The sequence below is a fragment of the Symphalangus syndactylus genome, chromosome 24 (genome assembly GCF_028878055.3).
Source record: "Symphalangus syndactylus isolate Jambi chromosome 24, NHGRI_mSymSyn1-v2.1_pri, whole genome shotgun sequence".
Lineage (NCBI taxonomy): Eukaryota > Metazoa > Chordata > Mammalia > Primates > Hylobatidae > Symphalangus > Symphalangus syndactylus.
Window position 1 is genome coordinate 41,097,165 of NC_072446.2, and position 21,991 is coordinate 41,119,155.

Sequence of the window (21,991 nt, forward strand, 5' to 3'; positions counted from 1 at the left end):
GGTGACAACAGCGAAACTCTGTCTCAAGAAAAAAAAAAAAAAAAGGAAAAGAGAAAAAGTAAAACACAAATGTGCTAGATGATCCAACCATTCCACACCTAGGTATTTATCCAGGAGAAACATATGTCCACAAAAACATGTGTATGTGAGTGTTTATAGCAGCTTTATTTGTAATAGCCAAAAACTGGAAACACCCAAATGTCCACCAACAGGTGAATGGACTAACAAATGGACTATTACAATGAAATATCAGTCAGAGATAAAAGCAATGAACTATTGATAATCACAACAAGGATGACTCTCCAATTTTGCTGAGTGACAGAAGTCACACAAAAAAAGAGTACAGACAGTATGATTCCATTTGTTAAACATTCTAGAAAATGTAAACTAATCTATGGTAGAGTTCATCAGTGCAGTGAGAGTTCATCAGTGCTCGGGACAGTATGCAGAGGGAAAACAGAAAGCAGTATTAAGAAAGGATTACAGGCCGGGTGCGATGGCTCATGCCTGTAATCCCAGCACTTTGGGAGGTCGAGGGGGACAGATCACCTGAGGTGAGTTCGAGACCAGCCTGACCAACATGGAGAAACCCTGTATCTACTAAAAATACAAAATTAGCCGGGTGTGGTGGCGCAAGCCTGTAATCCCAGCTACTCGGGAGGCAGCAGGAGAATCGCTTGAATCTGGAAGGTGGAGGTTGCAGTGAGCTGAGATTGTGCCATTGCACTCCAGCCTGGGCAAAAAAAATCTCAAAAAAAAAAAAAAAGAAAGAAAGGATTACAAAGAAGCAGAAGAAAACTTTTGAGGGGGACAGATATGTTTATTATCTTGATTTTGGTGATAATTTCATGGGTGCACACATGACAAAACTTAGAAACTTTTACACTTTAAATATGTGCAGTTTACTGAATGTTAATTATACCTTGAAAGACTGCATGGGGTGGCTCATGCCTGTGATCCCAACACTTTGGGAGATCAAGGCAGGAGGATCATTTGAAGCCAGGAATTCAAGACTAGCCTATGCAACATGGAGAAACCCTGTCTCGATAAAAAATACAAAAAGATTAGCTGGGTGTGGTGGTGCACGCCCGTATTCCCAGGTACTTGGGAAGCTGAGGTGGGAGGATCACTCGAGCCCAGAAGGCTGAGGCTGCAGTGAGTTATGATTGCAACACTGCACCCTAGTCTGGGCAACAGAGAAAGATCCCATCTCAAAAAAAAATTATACCTCAATAAAGCTATTAAATAAAGAACCTAGGATGTGAAAAATAAACTATGTTTTTCTTTTTTGGTCGGGGGGGGGAAGCTAAAGGAAAACAGAAATTAAAGGGAAGAGATGGAGTAACTGAGTGGTATGTGATGAAACCAAAGAGGCTGGGCATGGTGACTCATGCCTGTAATCCCAGCACTTTGGGAGGCTGAGGTGGGCAGATGACGAGGTCAGGAGATCGAGACCATCCTGGCTAACACGGTGAAACCCCGTCTCTACTAAACATACAAAAAAAAGAAAAAAACAAATTAGCCGGGCGTGGTGGCGGGCGCCTGTAGTCCCAGCTACTCAGCGGGCTGAGGCAGGAGAATGACATGAACCCGGGAGGCGGAGCTTGCAGTTAGCCGAGATCGCGCCACTGCACTCCAGCGTGGGTGACAGAGCGAGACTCTGTGTCAAAAAAAGAAAAAAAAAGGCAACCAAAGAGATGGACAAGGGCTAGATCTCAGAGGAACTCCCAGATTAACAAATCCTTTTGCACGTGGAGATAGCAGATCCATCCCCAAGTCCTCAATGTTCTCACAGGCCAATCTCCCAGGCATCTTTTGCCCATTTAGTTATTGGGTGCCATTAACTGGAAGACTCCAGGAATCACTGCTGATATCCTGGAAGATTCATCCAGCCCTTCCCTCCCACCTCCCCATCCAGGATCCTAAATATTTAAACTGCAGCACTATTGCCTCCAGGTGGCTTAGTAACACCAGCTATCACAAAGACAAATTTGAACCTTACATCCAGAACACTTCACTGTCTACTGTGCAGATAAAAAAATCACCATTACCCCTTCCTATTGCTATATTCTTAGAGGTAACTGTTATCTTAAATTTGTATTTAATATCTCCTTAGCTTTTACTGAAAGTTTTATTATATATGTTTATGTCCCTAACAAAATATTTGTTTACATATACACAATTTTGAACAAGTTATGAACAAGTCTTATTGGAATTTTATAGAATCTAGGGAATAATTAGTATAGAATTGACATCTTTAAGATATCGAGACTTCTAATTCATAAGCATGATATGTTTCTCTGTTAATTTAGGCTTTCTATATTGTATTTCAATAAGGTTTTCTAACTTTTTCCACAAATTCTTGAACATGTTTTGTATGAAATGTTCATAGGTACTGAGAAGCACTTTTTCTTTTAATTGTTAGCAGTTTGACTATGATCTGTTTAGGTTTGATTTCTTTCCTTTCCTTTTTTTTGAGACAGAGTTTCATTCTGGAGTGCAGTGGCAGGATCTCGCCTCACAGCAACCTCTGGCCTCCCAGGTTCAAGTGATTCTCCTGCCACAGCCTCCTTAGTAGCTAGGCTTACAGGCGTGTGCCACCATGCCCAGCTAATTTTTGTATTATTAGTAGAGATGAGGTTTCACCATGTTGGCCAGGCTGGTGTTGAACTCTTAACCTCAGGTGATCCGCCCGCCTCGGCCTCCCAAAGTGCTGGGATTACACACTTGAGCCACCATGCCTAGCAGGTTTGATTTTCTTTGTGTCTATGCTGCTTTGGAGTTCACTGAATTTCTTGTGGATTGATGTCTTTCAACAATTTTGGAAAATTTTCAGCTATTATCATTTCAAAATATTTCTTCTTCCTCATTCCCCTCTTTAATTTTTTTTTAATAGAGGTGGGTGGGGGTTGGGCATGGTGGCTCATTCCTGTAATCCCAGCATTTTAGGAGGCTGAGGCAGGCCAAATTGCTTGAGCCCAGGAGCTCACGACCAACATGGTGAGACCCCATCTGGAAAAAAAAAAAAAATAGACAGGAGGTCTCATTATGATGTCCGGGCTGGTCTTGAACTCTTGGATTCATGTGATCCTCCTGCCTCAGCCTCCCAAAGTGCTGAGATTACATATGTGAGCCACTGTGCCTGGTCTCCCATCTCTTCTTCTGGGACTTAATTATATATATGTTAGATTATTTGATATTGTCCCATAAGTCTCTCATGCTCTGTTATGCTTGTTTTGCATTTTTTTCTCTCTGTGCTTTGGTTTGTATATTTCTAATCTGTCTCTGAGTTGACTGATTCATTCTTCTACAATGCCCTGTCTTCTGCTGTTAAACCCATCCAATAGATTCCTTTTTTTAAGAAGTGGGGTCTCGCTATGTTGCTAAGGCTGGAGTGCACATGTGGCTATTCACAGGCATGATCATAGCATACTACAGACTTAAACTCCTGGCCGTAAGTGATCCTCCTGCCTCAGCCTACCAAGTAGCTGAGACTACAGGCATGTGCCACCACGCCTGGCTTACCATCCAATAAATTCTTAATTTTAGTATGTCTCAGTTTAGAAGGCCCAATTTATTCTTAGAGTTTCCATCATGCAATGAATCATCCTCTTAGTATTCATGCCCTTATGTAGTCCTCTTTCACAGTGACTGGCATATGATTTACCAGTGGGACTTCAGCAAATGTAATACAAACAGAAATTTGAGAAATGCTGGATGTTGAGATTTACCCATATATGTCAGAAATTGTATTTAAGAGAACTATAAGACTAAAATAGGTGTTATTTTTTCCCTAAGGGAGAGCATGTCCTTTCTTCTGTTAGGCAGTTAGGACTGTTGTTAATATACCTCTGCAAGGCCAGGAATGGCGGCTCATTCCTGTATTCCTAGCACTTTGGCAGGCTGTTGGCCCCAGCCATCATAGAGGAAGCCAAGGTTAACTTCTTTGAGGTGGAGAGGCTACGTGAAGAGAGATGTAGTAGCATGAATGACCTCGTGAGAATATCAGAAGAACCACTTAATGAGCAGAATTGTGAAAAATAACAAATAGTTGTTATTTTAGTCTACTAAGTTCTGGAGTGGTTTTGTAATGCAGCAGTGGAAAACAATACACTATTTTTCTGTGTATTTAAATTCTTCATCCTTTCATTCATTTTTTCAATCTTCTAATTTCTTTAACATATTTATAATAGCTATTTTAAGTTTGTCTGTTAATTCCAACAACTGCTCTATCTGTATTAGTTTGTTCTCATACTGCTATTAAAAAAAACCCTGAGACCAGGTAATTTATAAAGAAAAGAGGTTTAGGCCAGGCATGGTGGCTCACGCCTGTAATCCTAGCACTTTGGGAGGTCGAGGAGGGTGGATCACCTGAGGTCAGGAGTTCAAGACCAGCCTGGCCAACATGATGAAACCCTGTCTGTACTAAAAATATGAAAATTAGCTGGGCATGGTGGTGCACGCCTATAATCCCAACTACACAGGAGGCCAAGATCGTGCCACTGCACTCCAGCCTGGGCAACAGGAGCAAGACTTCATCTCAAAAAAAAAAAAAAGAGGTTTAATTGGCTCATGGTTCTGCAGGCTGTACAAGGAGCATGAAGGCTTCTGAGGAGGCCTCAGGAAACTTTTGAGCATGGCAGAAGGTGAAGGAGAAGCAGGCCTGTCTTACATGGTCAGAGCAGAGGGAAGTGAAGAGCGAGGTGGTGCCACATACTTTTAAACAACCAGATCTTGTGAGAACTCTATCATAAGAACAGTACGAAAGGGATGGTGCTAAACCATTCATGAAGGATCTACCTCCATGATCCAATCGCCTCCCACCAGGCCCCACCTCCAACACTGGGGATTACAATTCAACATGAGATTTGGGTGGGGACACAGATCTAAACTATATCACCATCTTTGAGTCTGCTTCTAATTGATTATTTTTATTCTTGATAATGGGTCATATTTTCCTGCTTCTGTGCATGTCTTATAATTTTAAAATTGTATATATGTCAGAAATTGTATTTAAGAGAACTATAGAGACTAGAATAGGTGTTATTTTTTCCCTAAGGGAGAGCTTGTCGTTTCTTCTGTTAGACAGCTAGGACTGTTGTTAATATACCTCTGCAAGGCCTCGTGGGAGTGGTGGCTCATTCCTGTATTCCTAGCACTTTGGAAGGCTGAGGCGGGCCAGGAGTTCAAAACCAGGCTAGGTAACAAAGTGAGACCCCATCTCTATAAAAAATAAAAAATTAGAACAAAATACTTCTGCAAACCGAGACGACAAAAGTGTTCTTATTTCTTGTGGTACAAGGTAAGTTGTGGGATTTCCAAGTAATGACTTATTAGATAATAATGAAGGTATAGAGATTAATTATTACAGTTAATAATATAACCAAAGATAGTTTGTAAGAGGACAGTAGAATTACTGAGAACAAATTGCATGAATCTCTGAAAATGAGCATACTTATACCTAAGCCTTCTACCTTAAAAAATTCTACACAAGAGCACATAAGCACATCTTTGGTCAGCTGCCAGAACAATTATGTCATTATATGTCATGGAGATTCCAGAAAATTCCACTATACACCTGTGAAAGAGAGATCTTAAAAAAGTGAAAAATGTTGGGAGGCCGAGGCAGTCAGATCACGAGGTCAGGAGATCAAGACCATCCTGGCTAACACAGTGAAACCCCATCTCTACTTAAAAAAAAAAAAAAAAAATTAGCCAGGCGTGGTGGCGGGCACCTGTAGTCCCAGCTACTTGGGAGGCTGAGGCAGGAGAATGGCATGAACCTGGGAGGCGGAGCTTGCAGTGAGCTGAGATCGCGCCACTGCACTCCAGCCTGGGTGACAGAGCAAGACTCCGTCTCAAAAAAAGAAAAAAAAGTAAAAAAGTCTTATTATTATTGTGAAAACAGTTTTGACGTCCCAAACCACCTGAAAGGCACTCCTGGGAGCTGCTAGGGTTCACTAACAGGCAAACGCAGGGATCAGCCAGAGGTGTTTATTGATAGAGTGTGGGAATCCACTGGGAGCTTCATCTGCATTTTCATGGCTTCAGGCTTCAAAGCACTTAAAATGACCACCACCTTTCTTTTGGCTGGTACTTGGGCTTCACGCAGCACATTTTACTATTTATGCAGTAAACATAGACTCTTTCCTTCTTGGAGCATCTGTGACGGCATTTGCCATAAAGATTCCAGCATCTTTGGGTGCCACCTGACACAAAGCAGAAAGAAGGGAGACAGTGTCAGTCCTAAGAAGTAGGCTCTGGATTTGAAAGGTCTGTAAAAGGATGGAAACAGATGAGATAGAAGGTTCCTTGTTTCCTTTGCCTTTGACTCTTTTCATCTATCACTGTTTTTCCTTTACTCTGTTTTTTTGCTCCCCACCTTTGACTGAGAGAGTGACCTTGGTACATCAGCTGAATAAAGCCTTTATGTGTGTGGGTTGTCTTTTTTTTATTTTTATTTTTTATTTTTGAGATGAGTCTTGCTCTGTCACTCAGGCTGGAGTACAGTGGAATGATTTTGGCTCACTGCAAACCTCCTCCTACCAGTTCAAGGGACTCTCCCACCTGAGTTTCCCCGAGGAGCTAGGACCACAGACATGTGCCACCATGTCTGGCCCGCCCTCTAGTCGTTAAGTGCCTTTCTGTGCATGTGCAAGAGGAAACTACCAAAGGCCTGGGGGGAAAAATGCCAAACACCAAAAAGAAGTAAGCAGAACAATTGCCAGTGATTGCACAGGTCTGGGAATAGCTTGTGTTTCCACCTGCCTGAGTGGAAAGACCCTGTAAAATCTGCAGCATTTGGTACTCGGAAGGCTCTTGGCTTAGTAGTGGGGGCTAAATTAACCCTAGACTAAAGAATACCCTGTACCCATCCTAACAAAGCTTAAATGTCAGTCTTGAAAATATTCATCTGATTCCCACTAACTTAGCTGCATGCTAGAAAAATATCTAACACTCTTTAATGGAGTGTAACAAAATACAGAAACCGAAAGTGTAAAAATATTTTTCAGGCATACAAAAGAAAAAGCAAGAAAATATGACCCATAACCAGGAGAAAAACAAATCAACCAACACAGAAATGACGATGATGATGAAGCTAGCAGACAAGGATGATAAAACAGCTATGATAAATATGCTCCAAGTAGTAAAAAAGGTAGAGGAAGCCATGAGCATGATGAGAAGAAATAAAGATGTAAAAAATATTCATGGCCGGGCACGGTGGGTCAAGCCTGTGATCCCAGCACTTTGGGAGGCCAAGGAGGGTGGATCACCTGAGGTCAGGAGTTCAAGACCAGCCTGACCAATACGGAGAAACCCCATCTCTACTAAAAACACACAAAAAAATTAGCTGGGCGTGGTTGCACATGCCTGTAATCCCAGCTACTCAGGAGACTGAGGCAGGAGAGTCGCTTGAACCCGGGAGGTGGAGGTTGCAGTGAGCCGAGATTGTGCCATTGCACTTCAACCTAGGCAACAAGAGCAAAACTCTCAAAGAAAAAAAAAAACATATATATGCATATATTCACATGGAATAGTTGAGATGAAACATTAAATATTAAATGAAAAACATACTTAGTGAGATTAATAGCAGGTTAGACTGAAGAAGAAAAGATAAATGAACTTGAAGACATAGCAACAGAAATCATCCAAAATGAAACATGGAAAGAAAAAAGATGAGGGGAAAAAAGAGCAGAGTGTCAGTGACCCATGGGACAATAACAAGTAGTCCAACATGCATGTAATTGGAATACCAAAAGGAGAGGAGAGGGGAGGGGCAGAAAAAGTATTTGAAGAAATAATGGCTGAAAAATTTCAAGTTTGATGAAAACTCTAAGCCCATAGAACCATGACCCTCGGTGAACTATAAGCTGAATAAAACCAAAAGAGAAACATGCAAAGGCATATCATAACCAAATTGCAAAATCAAGTGAAAGAAAAAAATCTTTAAAAAGCCAGAAGAAAAGACACATTATGTACATAGGAGAAAAGGTAAAAATACTGGAAGAGGCTGGGTGTGGTGGCACACACTTGAAATCCCAGCACTTTGGGAGGCTGAGGTGGGAGGATTGCTTGAGCCTAAGAGTTTGAGACCAGCCTAGGTGAGACCCTGTCTCTCCAAAGAAATAAAAATAAAAAAATTAGCTGGGTGTGTTGTTGTGCACCTGTAGTCCCAGCTACCAGGGAGGCTGAGGTGGGAGGATCACTTGAGCCTGGGAGGTCGAGGCTGCAGTGAGCTATGGTCACGCCACTGCACTCCAGCCTAAGTGACAGAGTGAGACTGTCTCAAAGAAAAAAAAAACAAAAACAGAAGACTTATCGTCAGAAACTGCACACTAGAAGATGGCAGAGAGAGATCTTTAGAGTAATAAAAGGAAAAAGCCCAAAATTCTTTGCAGAGGAAAAATATTCTAAAAGTGGAGAAATAAAGACTTTTTCAGGTATTTGAAAACGGAGAACATTGATCACTGAAAGCTTTCACTACAAGAAATGTTAAAGGAAGTTATTCAGGCAGAAGAAAATGGTACCAGAGGGAAATCTGGATGTTTACATAAAGGAGTAAAGAGAATCAGAACTGACACCTATGTGGGTAAATGTAAACAACTTTTGTTCTCAATTAAACATTTATTTATTTTTATTTTTATTATTATTATTTTTTTGAGACGGAGTCTTGCTCTGTTGCCCAGGCTGGAGTGCAATGGTGCAATCTCAGCTCACCGCAACCTCCGCCGCCCGGGTTCAAATGATTCTCCTGTCTCCGCCTCCCAAGTAGCTGGGATTACAGGCGTGCGCCACCACGCCTGGCTAATTTTGTATTTTTAGTAGAGACGGGGTTTCTCCATGTTCGTCAGGCTGGTCTCGAACTCCTGATCTGAGGTGATCCACCCGCCTCGGCCTCCCAAAGTGCTGGGATTACAGGTGTGAGCCACCGTGCCAGGCCTATTTTTATTTTTTCTTGAGATGGAGTCTCACTCTGTCGCCCAGGCTGGAGCACAGTGGCGTGATCTCGGCTCACTGCAGACTCTGCCTCCCGAGACACTTCTTTAAAAGATAATTGTTTAAAGTAAAATAACAGCATTGTAGTGCGGAGTTCTTAGCATATGTAGAAGTGAAATGTATGACAATAGCACAAAGGCTGGGAGAGGTGAAATGGAAGTACAGTGTACTGTTTTAAGGTTCTTACACAATGTGCGAATTGGCATGTTTTTATTTGAGGTGAGACTGGGGTGAAGATGTCTGCTGTAAAACTCAGAACTAATTCAAGACCTGGCGCAGGAACTGCACAAGACCAGCCTAGACTATCTCGTCACTCCAGATAGCCAATGTGAACCTGTGAAACTGCGTTTGTTAATTAACAAAAGAACAAAGTACTGAGAAACCCTCTTTTCTCTAATCACAGCTCTCGGAAACTTTGTATTTGAAATCATATCAGCAAGAAGGAAACGATATATTCTTCCCCCAGGAACTGAGCCTTTCAGTACAGAAAAGCATCCTTGATTTCAGAGCCAGGTGCTGGTGTCAGATAAGGGGTTTTGGAATACAAAATTCCACAACTCTCCTCATTTTGTACTTTCTGTGGAAACGGGATCCTGAATCCGTTTCTCAGCCTAGGCCTGATGTTAATTCCTTTACACTTTGCCCTGTGGCCCTGCCTTGCTTTGAGGTCTATCAGACCCTGCTTCATTTACATTATACTTGAATCTGCCCTTTCCCGTCATCCTACAGTAACCCTATTTGTTTCCTGGTTTGGTGACTCCTCCTGCACCCCCAACCACCCACAGGCCCTTTGGTTTGCAGTTTCCTTTGCTGTGGTAAGTTAATAGATCTGTCAGACTGCTAGTGTGTCCTTGTGGTCTTTATTAGATGGACTTGATCACAAGTAAGCTATCAAAGGTTACCAGGGATATGTAAAATAAGGCTCAAAGATCATATTAAAGAGGCTCCCCCTAGCCACGGATGGGACAATTTCAGTTTCCGTAAGAATAAAGATCGTAATGAATGCAAATTCATTAAGTATAGTTAAATCCATGCATTTTTAATGATATAAAAATTATTTTGTCGGCTGGGTGTGGTGGTTCATGCCTGTACTCCCAGCACTTTGGGAGGCGGAGGGGAGTGGATCACCTGAGGTCAGGAGTTCAAGACCAGCCTGACCAATATAGTGAAACCCCTGTCTTTACTAAAATTACAAAAATTAGCCAGGCGTGGTGGCGTGCGCCTGTAATCCCAGCTACTTGGGAGGCTGAGGCAGGAGAATTGCTTGAACCTGGGAGGCGGAGGTTGCAGTGAGTCAAGATCGTGCCACTGCACTCCAGACTGGGCGACAGAGTTAGCTTCCATCTAAACAAAACAACAAAAAAAATTATTTGATCGCAATTTGGGGAGATAGGACAATAGATCGTTATCGTGCAGATTCATAAATAAAGAAAAATCATCAAGCATGTATTGTCTTTCCTATATGAACTATACTGCTAAGAAATCAAATAGTAGACAACGAGGAGTATCTTTTTCATATGACTGTTCCAGCTAAATAAAGAATATCACTTAATAGAATATTATCATTTTGAAATGGCCAAAAAATTAATGGACCTAGGCTTTGAGCATCATTGATTCCTATTGTCCTAAAAGACAGACAACCAGATATTATGTGCCTCCTAATGAAGGAACGTATCACCACTGAAAGTTTTGCCAAAATGGGAGAACTTGAGCCTGATCAAACCTCTGGATACAGGTGCCAATTTGCAGGAAATGCAGAGGTCAGAGGAACACATTGAATTTTACCTTGAGTATGCAATCAGCAAAATTGTGGAAAGTTATAGATCAAATGACTTATTTTTTTCAACAGATAACTTGTAAAGATAAGAAAGAGATGAAAATGGAACCAGTAAATTAAAAAATTCAAGGAATCTAAAGAGATATCAGATTTTAACAGTATAAATAGGGTGTCTAGGGATGCACCCCTAGCAATGAGGCTGTGAAGGAATGCAAAGAACTGATTGCTATGAAAGTCAGGAGAGTGCTTAACTTGGGAGATGAAGACAATTGTGATGGATGGAATAGGTGGAGACGTTTTTGGGGTGACTGTCAATGCTCTGTCCATTGACCTGCATGGTGGTTACAAAGATGTGCACTTATAACCTCCATTAAGCTGCACACTTGTATGATGTGGTGTGCAGCATCTGTGATTCTGTGTTTTAGTTTACTAAAAGATAAGGAAAAAGCCACTGTTTAACAACAAAATCTCAATTTTTAATTTAAGAGTGTCAAGAGGAATTATTGGTGAGTGAGAGGAATGACATTCATACACTTTTTTTAGCATCTGTGGAGCCTACTGAGCAATAACTTACACATTTTAAAACTGTACACAGTCTTTACCTAGCAATTCCTTTCCAGATGTCTACACCAGGGAAATACTCACATGTACACACTGAGAGGCCTATACACTGGAGATAAAACTATAAATGAGTGAGACACCTACCCTCAGAGAACTTCCAGTCTAATGAGGGGAGAAAGAGCCATTAAAAAATAGATACCCAGATATTTGATTAACTAGAGTATGATGAAAATTATAAAGAAAGAACTCAGGGTGCTGTGACGATGTATAATGGAAGGGCAGGTGTCCCACCTAAATCTCATCTCTGCTGGGTTTCTGGGCTTTACATATGTCTTCTGCATTCCCACAATTAACCTAACAGTGAGTATGACAATATTTTGAAAATATTAAAGTGATGCATATTTCAATCCCCTTTAATCATAAAATCCATTGGTTGTCAAAAAGCAGAACTGGGCAGAGTTTCTGGGTTTTGGGGGAATGGTGAACAACAGAACAACAAACTCATTGCTCAGCTTAGATGAGATAAGGGTTGTGCATAGAAAGACACTTTTAAGGACCAACATTTGTTAAGGAAGCTCAGGGATTTCCAAATTTCAAAGAGCTCCTTTATACATTATTAGGTGAACCTGGGGGGTTCAGACAATACCACTTCACCATTAGCTGTAGGAGGCTAAGGCTGAGGGTCCGGCTAAAGTAGCCTCCATTTAACCTCTGTCACCACTACCATACCCAACAGGAAGTAGAGGGGAAATACTCTGCCCATAATTTCCAGGGAAGCTGGAAGTTTAAATCCGGCTCCCGCAGCAGCAGTGGGCCTGACAGCCCTGCTAGAACCCATGCCTCATTCTGCCAGCCTGATGGTGGACCCACCAACAAGCTAGGGACAAAGGCCTTTCGTGTGTCTCCTGCTAGCAGTCTACTGGTTGACCTGAACACTCAGGAAGTAGAGATAATTAATGTGAGAAAGGTAGGGGCAAGAGAGTCTCTTGCTATGAATGCCCAGATTGGTCGAAAGAAATTGCCAATGCAGAGGACACTTACTCTCTGCCTCTTAGAGCACAGCTCAGGGAAACTGGTAGCTCTTTAGAGAAATTCTTATCTTTAGCATGGATATAGCACCACATGGTGCTACCTGAAGGGGGATTAGAAATGGCTGAGGGAAGTGGCTGAACATCGCTGTCAGCTCTCTGTTGAATGAAATAGACCCAGAAGGTCCCCAGGTTCCCTTGTCTCTGGCTGAGATAGGAAAACCAGTGAGGAACCTGCCAAGAGTACACCCCTAGTGCAGAAGGCAGTAAGGGAGGGTGCGAACAGCCTTAACTTGGGGACCAGATGGAAGATCTGGCTGAGACGAAGGGTCGAGTCAGTGGGGACCCCAAAAGGGCTGAGAGATTTCATCAGTCATGAAATCCAGTAGTAAGTGCTAGCAGGACACTCACTGACCACGTCCAGTGAGGGACATGATCCCAGAAGTCAGTAAGGGTTCAGCCCAGGACCTGACCCCACCTCCTTATGTTCCTATCCCAGGGCCCTTGCACTTGCTGTTTTCCCCAGCTTGAATTTCCTTCCCTCCATATCCACATGCTCATCCCAGTTGTTCCCTCAGGTCACAGTGAGACATTCCATGAACACCCCCTTAAAAATGGCAAAGACCGGCATGGTGGCTCAAACCTGTAATCCCAGCACTTTGTGAGGCTGAGGCAAGCAGATGGCTTGAGGTCAGGGATTCAAGACCAGACTGGGCAACGTGGCCAAACCGTATCTCTACTAAAAATGCAAAAATTTGCCAAGCCTGGTTGCAGGCGCCTGTAATCCCAGTTACTCAGGAGGCTGAGGCATGAAAACTGCTTGAATCCGGGAGCTGGAGGTTGCAGTGAGCTAAGATCGTGCCTCTACATTCCAGCCTGGGTGACAGAGCAAGATCTGTCTCCAAAAAAAAAAAAAAAGAAAAAAAAAAAAAAGCAAATCACCTTCCCCTCCCCCTAGTGTTCACTATTTCCTTTCCTGCCTATTCTGCTCACTGTACTCATTATCTGACATATCATATTTTTCATTTAATTTTCAAATTCTTTGGGTCCTCCAGTAGAAGGTAAGCTTCAAGAGGACAGAGATTTTGCTTATCTTGTTTTGTTCACAATTCTACCTCTAGCACCCACCACAGTGCTTGGAACAAGAAATCCATTCAACTGTATTTACTGAATGAAGCAATTAATTATTTGATGACATATCAAGTTACTTTTCCTGTAACCAGATACTATCCCAGGAAAGAGAAGGGGTGATGGAAGAAAGAGACATGCTGAAAGAATCAACACTTATTCAAAAGAGATTGAATTAGCTTAGAAATCATTTTAAACCAGAAAAGACAAATATTGAACTGCTGAGTTCAGGCCCAGCCCCTATGTGCCTTGTCACCCTGGGTTGTGAGTGCTATTTAACTGTCTCCCCTAGTTTGCTCCCCTGGTGCCATGTCATTTATCTCTGTAGTCCTGCTCCTCCCACCACTAACTCCCACAGTCAGGATGGAAGTTCCTGGGAAAGTTTGGTGAGTTATGGAAAATAAAGAAGCCATATTTCTTTTGCAGACCAAAATTTCAGTGTGTTCAATGTTGTTCCCTCAACCTGATATTATTACACACTTGATGTTATTGCAGTTTGAGAAATGAGGAAATTGATACTCTGAGCAGCTGAGCTTCTTGTTGGGGGTCACAGAATCAGAAAATGATGGCGCAGGTTTTAACCCAGGGTCTGGGCTTTCCTCTCTACTCCAAGTGAGTGGTGTTTTAGGGCCTCAGGAAGACACAAGAACTGAGGTCAGCTTGTTTAGGAAATTCACACGTTTCTGACACTGTAGAAAGGTTAGCCGACAGCCTCAGGTGGGTAGAAACTTCTACCAGATGAGCAGGAAGAGATAGGTGGCTCATGCTGAAATTGGTGGGTGGTAGGTCTGACCAGGGTCCTTCTCTGTTTAAACCTTCTCATGGGTCCCTCACCTGGTATTTGAGGCCCACTGAGACCTGGAGCTTGAATGCTTCCTCAGCTTTGCCCCCACCTCTCTCCTAACCCACCCCTCCATGTTATGCAGGTCCCCGACGCTCCCATGCTCTCTCCCACATCCAGACCTTTGCATAGGCTGACCTCTCTGCCTGGGACACCCTTCTGCTTTCCCCTCTCCTTCCTCTTCTATTTTCGACTCAATTTTTAGGACTCAGGATATCCCTGCAGGAGGACTCTCCTTTCCCTCAGCCTGGGCTGGACCATGTGTACTCAGCCCCCTGGTTTCCCACTGTCACAGACGTGTCACCCTGGGTTGTAAATGCTATTTAACTGTCTCCCCCAGTTACCTCCTCTGGCGCCATGTCATTTATCTCCGTAGTCCTAGCTTCCAGTGCAGAGTCTGGTCCAGAGACAGCTACAGTACAAATGAGCTTTCTCTCCCATTAAGGTGGCTGTGATCTTCACAAAGTTTCGTTCATTCTGGGGATTATTTTGCAAAAGGGCCATATCTGCCTCTCCTCTTTCCTGCTTCTCTTGCTCACCCCTCCCACTCCTCCTCACACACTAGGCCACCCCCACATACTCCCTGGAGCTGGGCAGGAAGAGGAGGGATGGAACCACTGAGAGCAGCTCTGGATGTCGTAGTTGTCATCTATCAGCTGGCACCTGCTGCTGGTGAGGCGCCTCCTGCCTCCTATATGTGGTGCCAGATGCCAACCTGCAGCCCATCCTTCTAGCCCTTGGGATTCCCTGACCAGGACTTAGTCTCTAAGCCCTGCCCCTTCCTTAAGGAGGTTCAGGTTACCTGGAGTCAGCTGGGATAAGAGCAGCAGCACAGTCAAAGTCAGCAAAAGGAGCTTCATGGCTAAGGCAGCCCAAAGTGAAGCTGCAAGTCCGATGCCACGGCTGAGCTAATGGGAGAGGGAGAGTGCCCGGCCTGTGGCTCGCACTCCCTCAGCTGCCCACGGGTACAGCCCTCACACTCTGACTGGGCACGCCTTCCTTTGTCATTTAGGTCAGCAGGGAGAGGTCAGCCAACAAGGTCCAGGGCCCAAGACTTAATATACTACCCGTCCTTCCACCCAGCTCCAAACTGCCTGAACCCAGTGACCAGCAGGAGGCGCCACAAACACTGGCTCCAGAAGGTCAGGGAAGATGGCAGAGTTTTGAAGAATAAATACAAAGCAACAGGTAGATGAGCTGAAATGGGGTTCCAGGTGGAGGAATGTCCGTGCAAAGGCTCATGTTGGTGTTGAAAATGAGAAATATGACATAACCGGAGCAAAAACTGAGAGGAAAATGGCAGAAAGAGATGAAGATCCGAGCACCAGCCTGTCTGTCACAGCCCCCTGCTGGGTTCTAACATGCAGTGGACCTCCCCCTAGGGCCATCCTTCCCCTTCCTCAGAGATCTGAGAACCAACCACTCAGAATCCCTCTTCTGAACTCGGGTTTTGAAAACTCATTCTTGTCCAGGCACGGTGGCTCACGCCTGTAATCCCAGCAGTTTGGGAGGCCAAGGTGGGCGGATCACTTGAGGTCAGGAGTTCGAGACCAGCCTGGCCAACATGGTGAAACCCCATCTCTACTAAAAATACAAAAATTAGCCATGCATGGTGGTGCACACCTATAATCCCAGCTACTCGGGAGGCTGAGGCAAGATAATCGCTTGAACCTGGGGAGGCTGCGGTGAGCTGAGATCGTGCCACTGCACTCCAGACTGGGCGACAGAGCGAGACTCCATCTCAGAAAAGAAAAGAAAAGAAAAGGCATTCTCTTTCCTTTAGTTCCCTCAGCCCTCGGGTGGTAGCTGCATCCTGTAGTTACTGTTTCTCTGACTGGACCCTGCTTGAAACAGATGTCAAGGGTATAAAAGCATACAGAGGGATTACAAGGGAAAAACAACAACAACAGTGAAAGCCATTTCTGTAGGGGCAGAAAATAATCAATGGGGTTGAAAACTGAAAGGTAAGTGAAAGAGTGAGGTCAGCAAGTGTAAATAATTCTTTCTAAAACCCTTACAATGAAGAGAAGAAGAGACACTGGCTAGGAAGGGACTCAGTGGAAAGCCTAGAAGTCCACCTTTTCTGTGCTGTTCATTTTTGGTAAGGAGGCTCATTTCATTTCTTTTTTTTTTTTCTTAATTTTAAAAACTATTTTTTGTTTTTTTGTTTTTGTTGTTGTTTTGGAGACAGGGTCTTGCTCTGTTGCCCAGGCCTGGAGAAATAATGTATCTGTTGGATTCTTTTCTCCCTAAAAGAAGAGATTCTCTTACTGCCTGAAATGCCAGGATATATGGAGGATTTTTGTATTGAGAGTGACAGCAGAGTTGAAAATATTGGGTAACTAGTCCTGACTCTGCTACTAGCTTTCTATGTGACCTTGGAAGAATTACTTTTTTTTTTTTTGTGGGTCTCAATCTCTTCAATTAAGGATTTGGGGCAGATTTGCAGTAGGGATCAATATATCCATCATATTATATGGTTCTCTATATAAAAGACACAGAAGTAAAAGAATGCAGCAGTCCAGGTTTTCAACACCAAAACAGGGCAGGGTAATTGGGTTTTCACATAAGGATTCTCTAGGCTGCTGTTATCAGCCCCCAAGTCTCTGAACCACTTATATCACAGGTCTTTTCTCTTGACCCCAACTCCCAAGTGCACTGTGTGGGTCTTGCAAAATCATTATCCATCTCTGGGCCTGCTCCTTGCATAGTCAGTATAGCAGTTTTGCTCTTGTTTTGAAGCCTTTGTAGTCCTCCTGAGGACTCTGGAGTAGCTGTGTAACCACAATGGGCAGGGGATAAGGGAGATGTCAAGGGAGCAGAGGGAGACTTATATGTGCACCTCCAGGCACACCTCAGACATCATAGCCTGTTCATGGTGAGTCAGAAAGGCCTACTTCTCAACCTCACCAGGAATCAAGGAAAAACAAATTCAGATGACGGTGAGGTATCATTTCTCCAATCAAATTGGCAAGAAAAAAATATATGTAGTTTTGAGATGGAATCTTGCTCTATTTCCCAGCCTAGAGTTCAGTGGTGCAATCCCAGTTCACTACAACCTTTGCCTCCCGGGTTCAAGCAATTCTTGTCCCTCAGCCTCCTGAGTAGCTGGGACTACAGGCACTCACACCACCATGCCCGGCTAATTTTTGTATTTTTAGGCCAGGTGTAGTGGCTCATGCCTGTAATCCCAGCACTTTGGGAGGCCAAGGCAGGTGGATCACTTGAGGTCAGGAGTTTGAGACCAGCCTGGCAGATATGGTGAAACCCCATCTCTACTAAAAATACAAAAATTAGCCAGGCGTGGTGGCATGTGCCCGTAATCCCAGCTACTCAGGAGGCCGAGGCAGGAGAATTGCTTGAACTCAGGAGGCGGAGGTTGCAGTGAGACAAGATCGCACTGCTGCACTCCAGCATGGGAGACAGAGCAAAACTCCATCTCAAAAAAAAAAAAAAAAAAGAAAAAAGTTATTTTCGTATTTTTAGTACAGACGGGGTTTCACCACATTGGCCACGCTGGTCTTGAACTCCTGACGTCAAGTGATCTGCCTGCCTAAGCCTCTCAAAGTGTTGGGATTATAGGTGTGAACCACCACACTAGCCAAGAGTATTATTTTATTGATGATCCTAGATTTTTCTAGGATGCAGGGAAAGAACGATATCTTGATCATGGAAATCCAAATCCAAATCCAAACTTTTTGGAGGTTGTTTGTCAATATCAAAATCCTTAAAACATGCAGGCCCTGCAATCCAGAAACTTTACTTCTAAGGCTTTGCAGTGGACCCTTGTATGCTCAGCAGTGATTTCCTTTTCTTCTAGTGACAGCCCCTTGATTTTCCTTTGGGGAGCCAAATCGCCTTCACTCTCAGCTCAAGATATTCAGGTAGGGTTTCCATCTTGCTTTCAGATTTTGCATTCTCTACTGAGCTACTAGACTTACCTTTTATTTTTTATTATTTATTTAATTATTATTATTATTTTTTGAGACAGAGTCTCGCTCTTTTGCCCAGGCTGGAGTGCAGTGGTGCGATCTTGGCTCACTGCAACCTCTGCCTCCCAGGTTCAAACAATTCTCGTGCGTCAGCCTCCTGAGTAGCTGGGACTTCAGGCACACGCCACCATGCCAGCTAATTTTTTTTTGTATTTTTAGGAGAGATGGGGTTTTGCCATGTTGGCCAGGCTGGTCTCAAACCCTCGGCCTCAAGTGATCCTCCTGCCTTGTCCTCCCAAAGTGCTGGGAGCCCTCGTGTGAGCCACAGGCATGAGCCACCGCACCTTTTAAAAATATGAATTTTTAAAGACTTACCTTTTAAAAATGTGAATTAGATGTTGATTTATCTGATGGCTATCCTTTGCACTAGGATACATTCCTACTCTTCCTCTTGGTCTACATGATCTGGTTGCTGCATACTTCTCTGACCTCATCTCATAGCAATTGCTCCTCTCCCACTACTCTTCAGCCACACTGGCTCTCCTTCTTTCCTTTAAATGCACGAATCGTGTTCCTACTTCAAGACATTTGTGCTTGCTATTTCCTTTATGTGCAATGTTCTTCCTGATTTTCTTGTGACTGGTTCATTCCTCCCACTCATGTTTTAGCTCAAATAGGAACCTCCTGGGAGAGTTTTTCCTAACCACTAATTCTGATGTCACAAATTGTCACTATATGTTGACTTTATAGAGCCCCTATTGGATGCTTGTTCTGAAGAATAAACTTTGAAGTCAAGACAGACTTGGGTTAAGTGCTTGATCTTCCATTTGTGAACTTTCTGACACTGTATAAGTTGCTTAACCTCTATGGACTTAAAGTTTTCATAAGTAAAAAGAGATCTTAAAGTTATCTATTTCACTGAATTGTCACAGGGAATAATGTAGGTAAAAGGCTTAGGACAATACATGAATTGTTTATGATTAATATACTATAACATCATCATAATCATTTAATAAATCTGACGTGCAGAAATAGTACAGAAAGCATTATCTAATGACAGTACCTGAGAGTTCACCTGAGAAGACTTGAATGTTTAGGGTGGTGGGATCTGGAAGCTTTTTCACTCATGTGTGGCACCTGAAGGCTGGGTTTATCTGGGGCTGTCAACCAAAGCACCCACATGATCCTTCCATGTGGCTTGGGCTTCATGCAGAGTGGGAAGACTTCTTACATGGGATCTCAGGGGTCCAAGAGTGAGGGTTACAGCAAACAAACAGGAGATTGTATGACCCTTTTAGACCAAGCCTTGAAAGCATCACTTCTGCTGAACTCGATTGGTCAAAGCAGTCACAAACATGCCTGGATTCAAGAAGAGGGAAATTTCTTCCCTTGATGGAGGCATATCAAATAATTGTCAATTATGGCTTTTTTTTTTTTTTAAATAGACTCTCCCTCTGTCTTTCAGGCTGGAGTACAGTGGCACAATCTCGGCTCACTGCAACCTCCGCCTCCCAGGTTCAAGCAATTCTCCTGCCTCAGCCTCCGCAGTAGCTGGGATTACAGGCATGCACCACCACACCCAGCAATTTTTGTATTTTTAGTAGAGATGGGGTTTCACCATGTTTGCCGGGCTGGTCTCGAACTCCTGACCTCAGGTGATCCTTCTGCCTCAGCCTCCCAAAGTGCTGGTATTACAGGCGTGAGCCACTGCACCTGGCCATTTTCAGTTATGTTTTAAAACCACCTCAGACATGTTAGACATTCAAATGGAGGTATCATGTTAGATATGTTATGAGTCAGAAAAACTTGGAGAGGAGCTTCAGGCTATCAATATAAATTTTGGAGTTTTCAGGGTATAGAGGTATTTAGAACCATATGGCTGGGTAAGATCCAGTAGGTGTGGTCATGCAAGTCAGCTCTAACAAGCGGGATGTGAGCTGGAGTGATGTGTATGGCTTCCTGGTCATAGTCTTACAAAAGGTACCTGCTTGCCCTACATTCCTTTTTCCTTTCCTATTGTTTTGGGGAATCAAGAAAACTGGAGTAGTCACTTATTAAAAAATGGGATGAAAGTTGGCTGTGGAGGATGATAAGCTGTCTCATTATCCCTGGGCTACTTGCCTCTGAACCATCATGCGAGAAGAAAATATACTTTCTTCTATTTAAGTCATTGTATTTTGATTTTTTAAAAATTATAGCAACTTAACCCATACTCTATTGGTTTTTATAACATTAAGTGATGCAATAAGCAGAAAAGAAAGCTAAATTGGGGAACCTTTAGTGGAGACCCCTCTGTGTAAATCTTGGACTTCAAAGGGCTATGACATCAGTGTGAAGGTGAATTAGAAATAAGAATACATGCCCCATTGAGAGAATCATAGAGAAAATGGCCTATCTTGAGTCTCAACACTAAACGGAGATGGGAGAAGGACTTGTAAATATAATTAAACCCTCACATGGGCTTGCAGACAAAATTCACACTACCTAGATGATACCCAAATCCTTTCTTTTTGAGGTGGAGTGTCGCTCTGTCACCCAGTCTGCAGTGCAGTGGTGCAATCTCGGCTCACTGAAACCTCTGCCTCCTGGGTTCAAGCGATTCTCCTGCCTCAGCCTGCTGAGTAGCTGTGATTACAGGCATGCGCCATGATGCCTGGCTAATTTTTGTATTTTTAGTAGAGACGGAGTTTCGCCATGTTGGCCAGGCTGGTGTCGAACTTCTGACCTGCTCAGGTGATCTGCCTGCCTCGGCCTCTCAAAGTGCTAGGATTACAGGCGTGAGTCACCGTGCCTGCCTTTTTTTTGAATGCTGTTACTATTTATTGACATCAAAACAAAACAAGCTGAGACTAAAAGTTGCTATTTATTTATTTTAGATGGACTTTAGCTCTTGTTGCCCAGGCTGGAGTGCAATGGCGCCATCTCGGCTCACAGCAACCTCCACCTCCCAGGTTCAAGCGATTCTCCTGCCTCAGTCTCCTGAGTAGCTGGGATTACAGGTAAGTGCCACCACACCCAGCTAATTTTGTATTTTTAGTAGAGACAGAGTTTCTCCGTATTGGTCAGGCTGGTCTCGAACTCCCGACCTCAGGTGATCCTCCTGCCTCGGCCTCCCAAAGTGCTGGGATTTCAGGCATGAGCCACTGTGCCCAGCCCTAAAAATTGCCATTTAACAAGAACAGACATTGGTGCAGTTTCCTTCCTGGAGAAGAGATGCACTCAGGTTATGAGATCTAAGATCAAACATACACTGGATTGTCAAGAGTCAAGCAAGGCCTACATTTTACCTCTTAATAGAAAAAATGCTGAAGACAAAATGAGATGTTTAAAATATTCTTTATACTAAGCTCATGTAAGCAAACACAAAACTAAAACTAATCCTAAAACTTTAAGACACTGGATACAGAAGTAACGTCACTATTTAAATTTTTGCATCAATGAAAGTTTGTTTTACTCTTCACTGTACTTGTACTAAAAGGACATGCTTGTTGCTTCTACACTAAACAAAGTCAACAGTTATCATCAACAATGCAATAGAACTAGATCAGAACAAGACTTCAGAACGACTCTGTTCCACCCAAATTAAGAAAATTCAATTCAGGGTGAACAACAGCTTTTGATTTTAGAACCAGCTCTTATTTTCCTCTCATGTGATACATAATGGAGTCCTCACTTGACATTTTCCTCTGCAAATTGCAATGCATGTCCTAGCCATCACCTTTTTCTG

At 43.2% G+C, this 21,991-nt stretch overlaps 1 protein-coding gene across 1 annotated transcript; it reads right to left on the minus strand.

Annotated features, from left to right (window-relative positions):
- Positions 1-5,980: 5,980 nt before the first annotated feature.
- On the minus strand, positions 5,981-15,309 carry DEFB123 (defensin beta 123). The gene is made up of 2 exons (XM_055266172.2): positions 15,135-15,309; positions 5,981-6,209 (listed from the first exon to the last, which is right to left on the minus strand). The coding sequence occupies exons 1-2, from the start codon at positions 15,190-15,192 to the stop codon at positions 6,064-6,066; spliced, it is 204 nt and encodes a 67-aa protein (XP_055122147.1). The 5' UTR covers positions 15,193-15,309; the 3' UTR covers positions 5,981-6,063.
- Between the last annotated feature and the right edge of the window lie 6,682 nt (positions 15,310-21,991).

Coding starts and splice junctions, on each gene's coding strand:
- DEFB123 (XM_055266172.2), bottom strand. CDS start 15,192: ATGAAGCTCCTTTTGCTGACTTTGACTGTGCTGCTGCTCTTATCCCAG. Junction 6,210..15,134: donor CTTATCCCAGCTGACTCCAG/GTAACCTGAACC, acceptor GCTTTGTGTCAG/GTGGCACCCAAAGATGCTGG.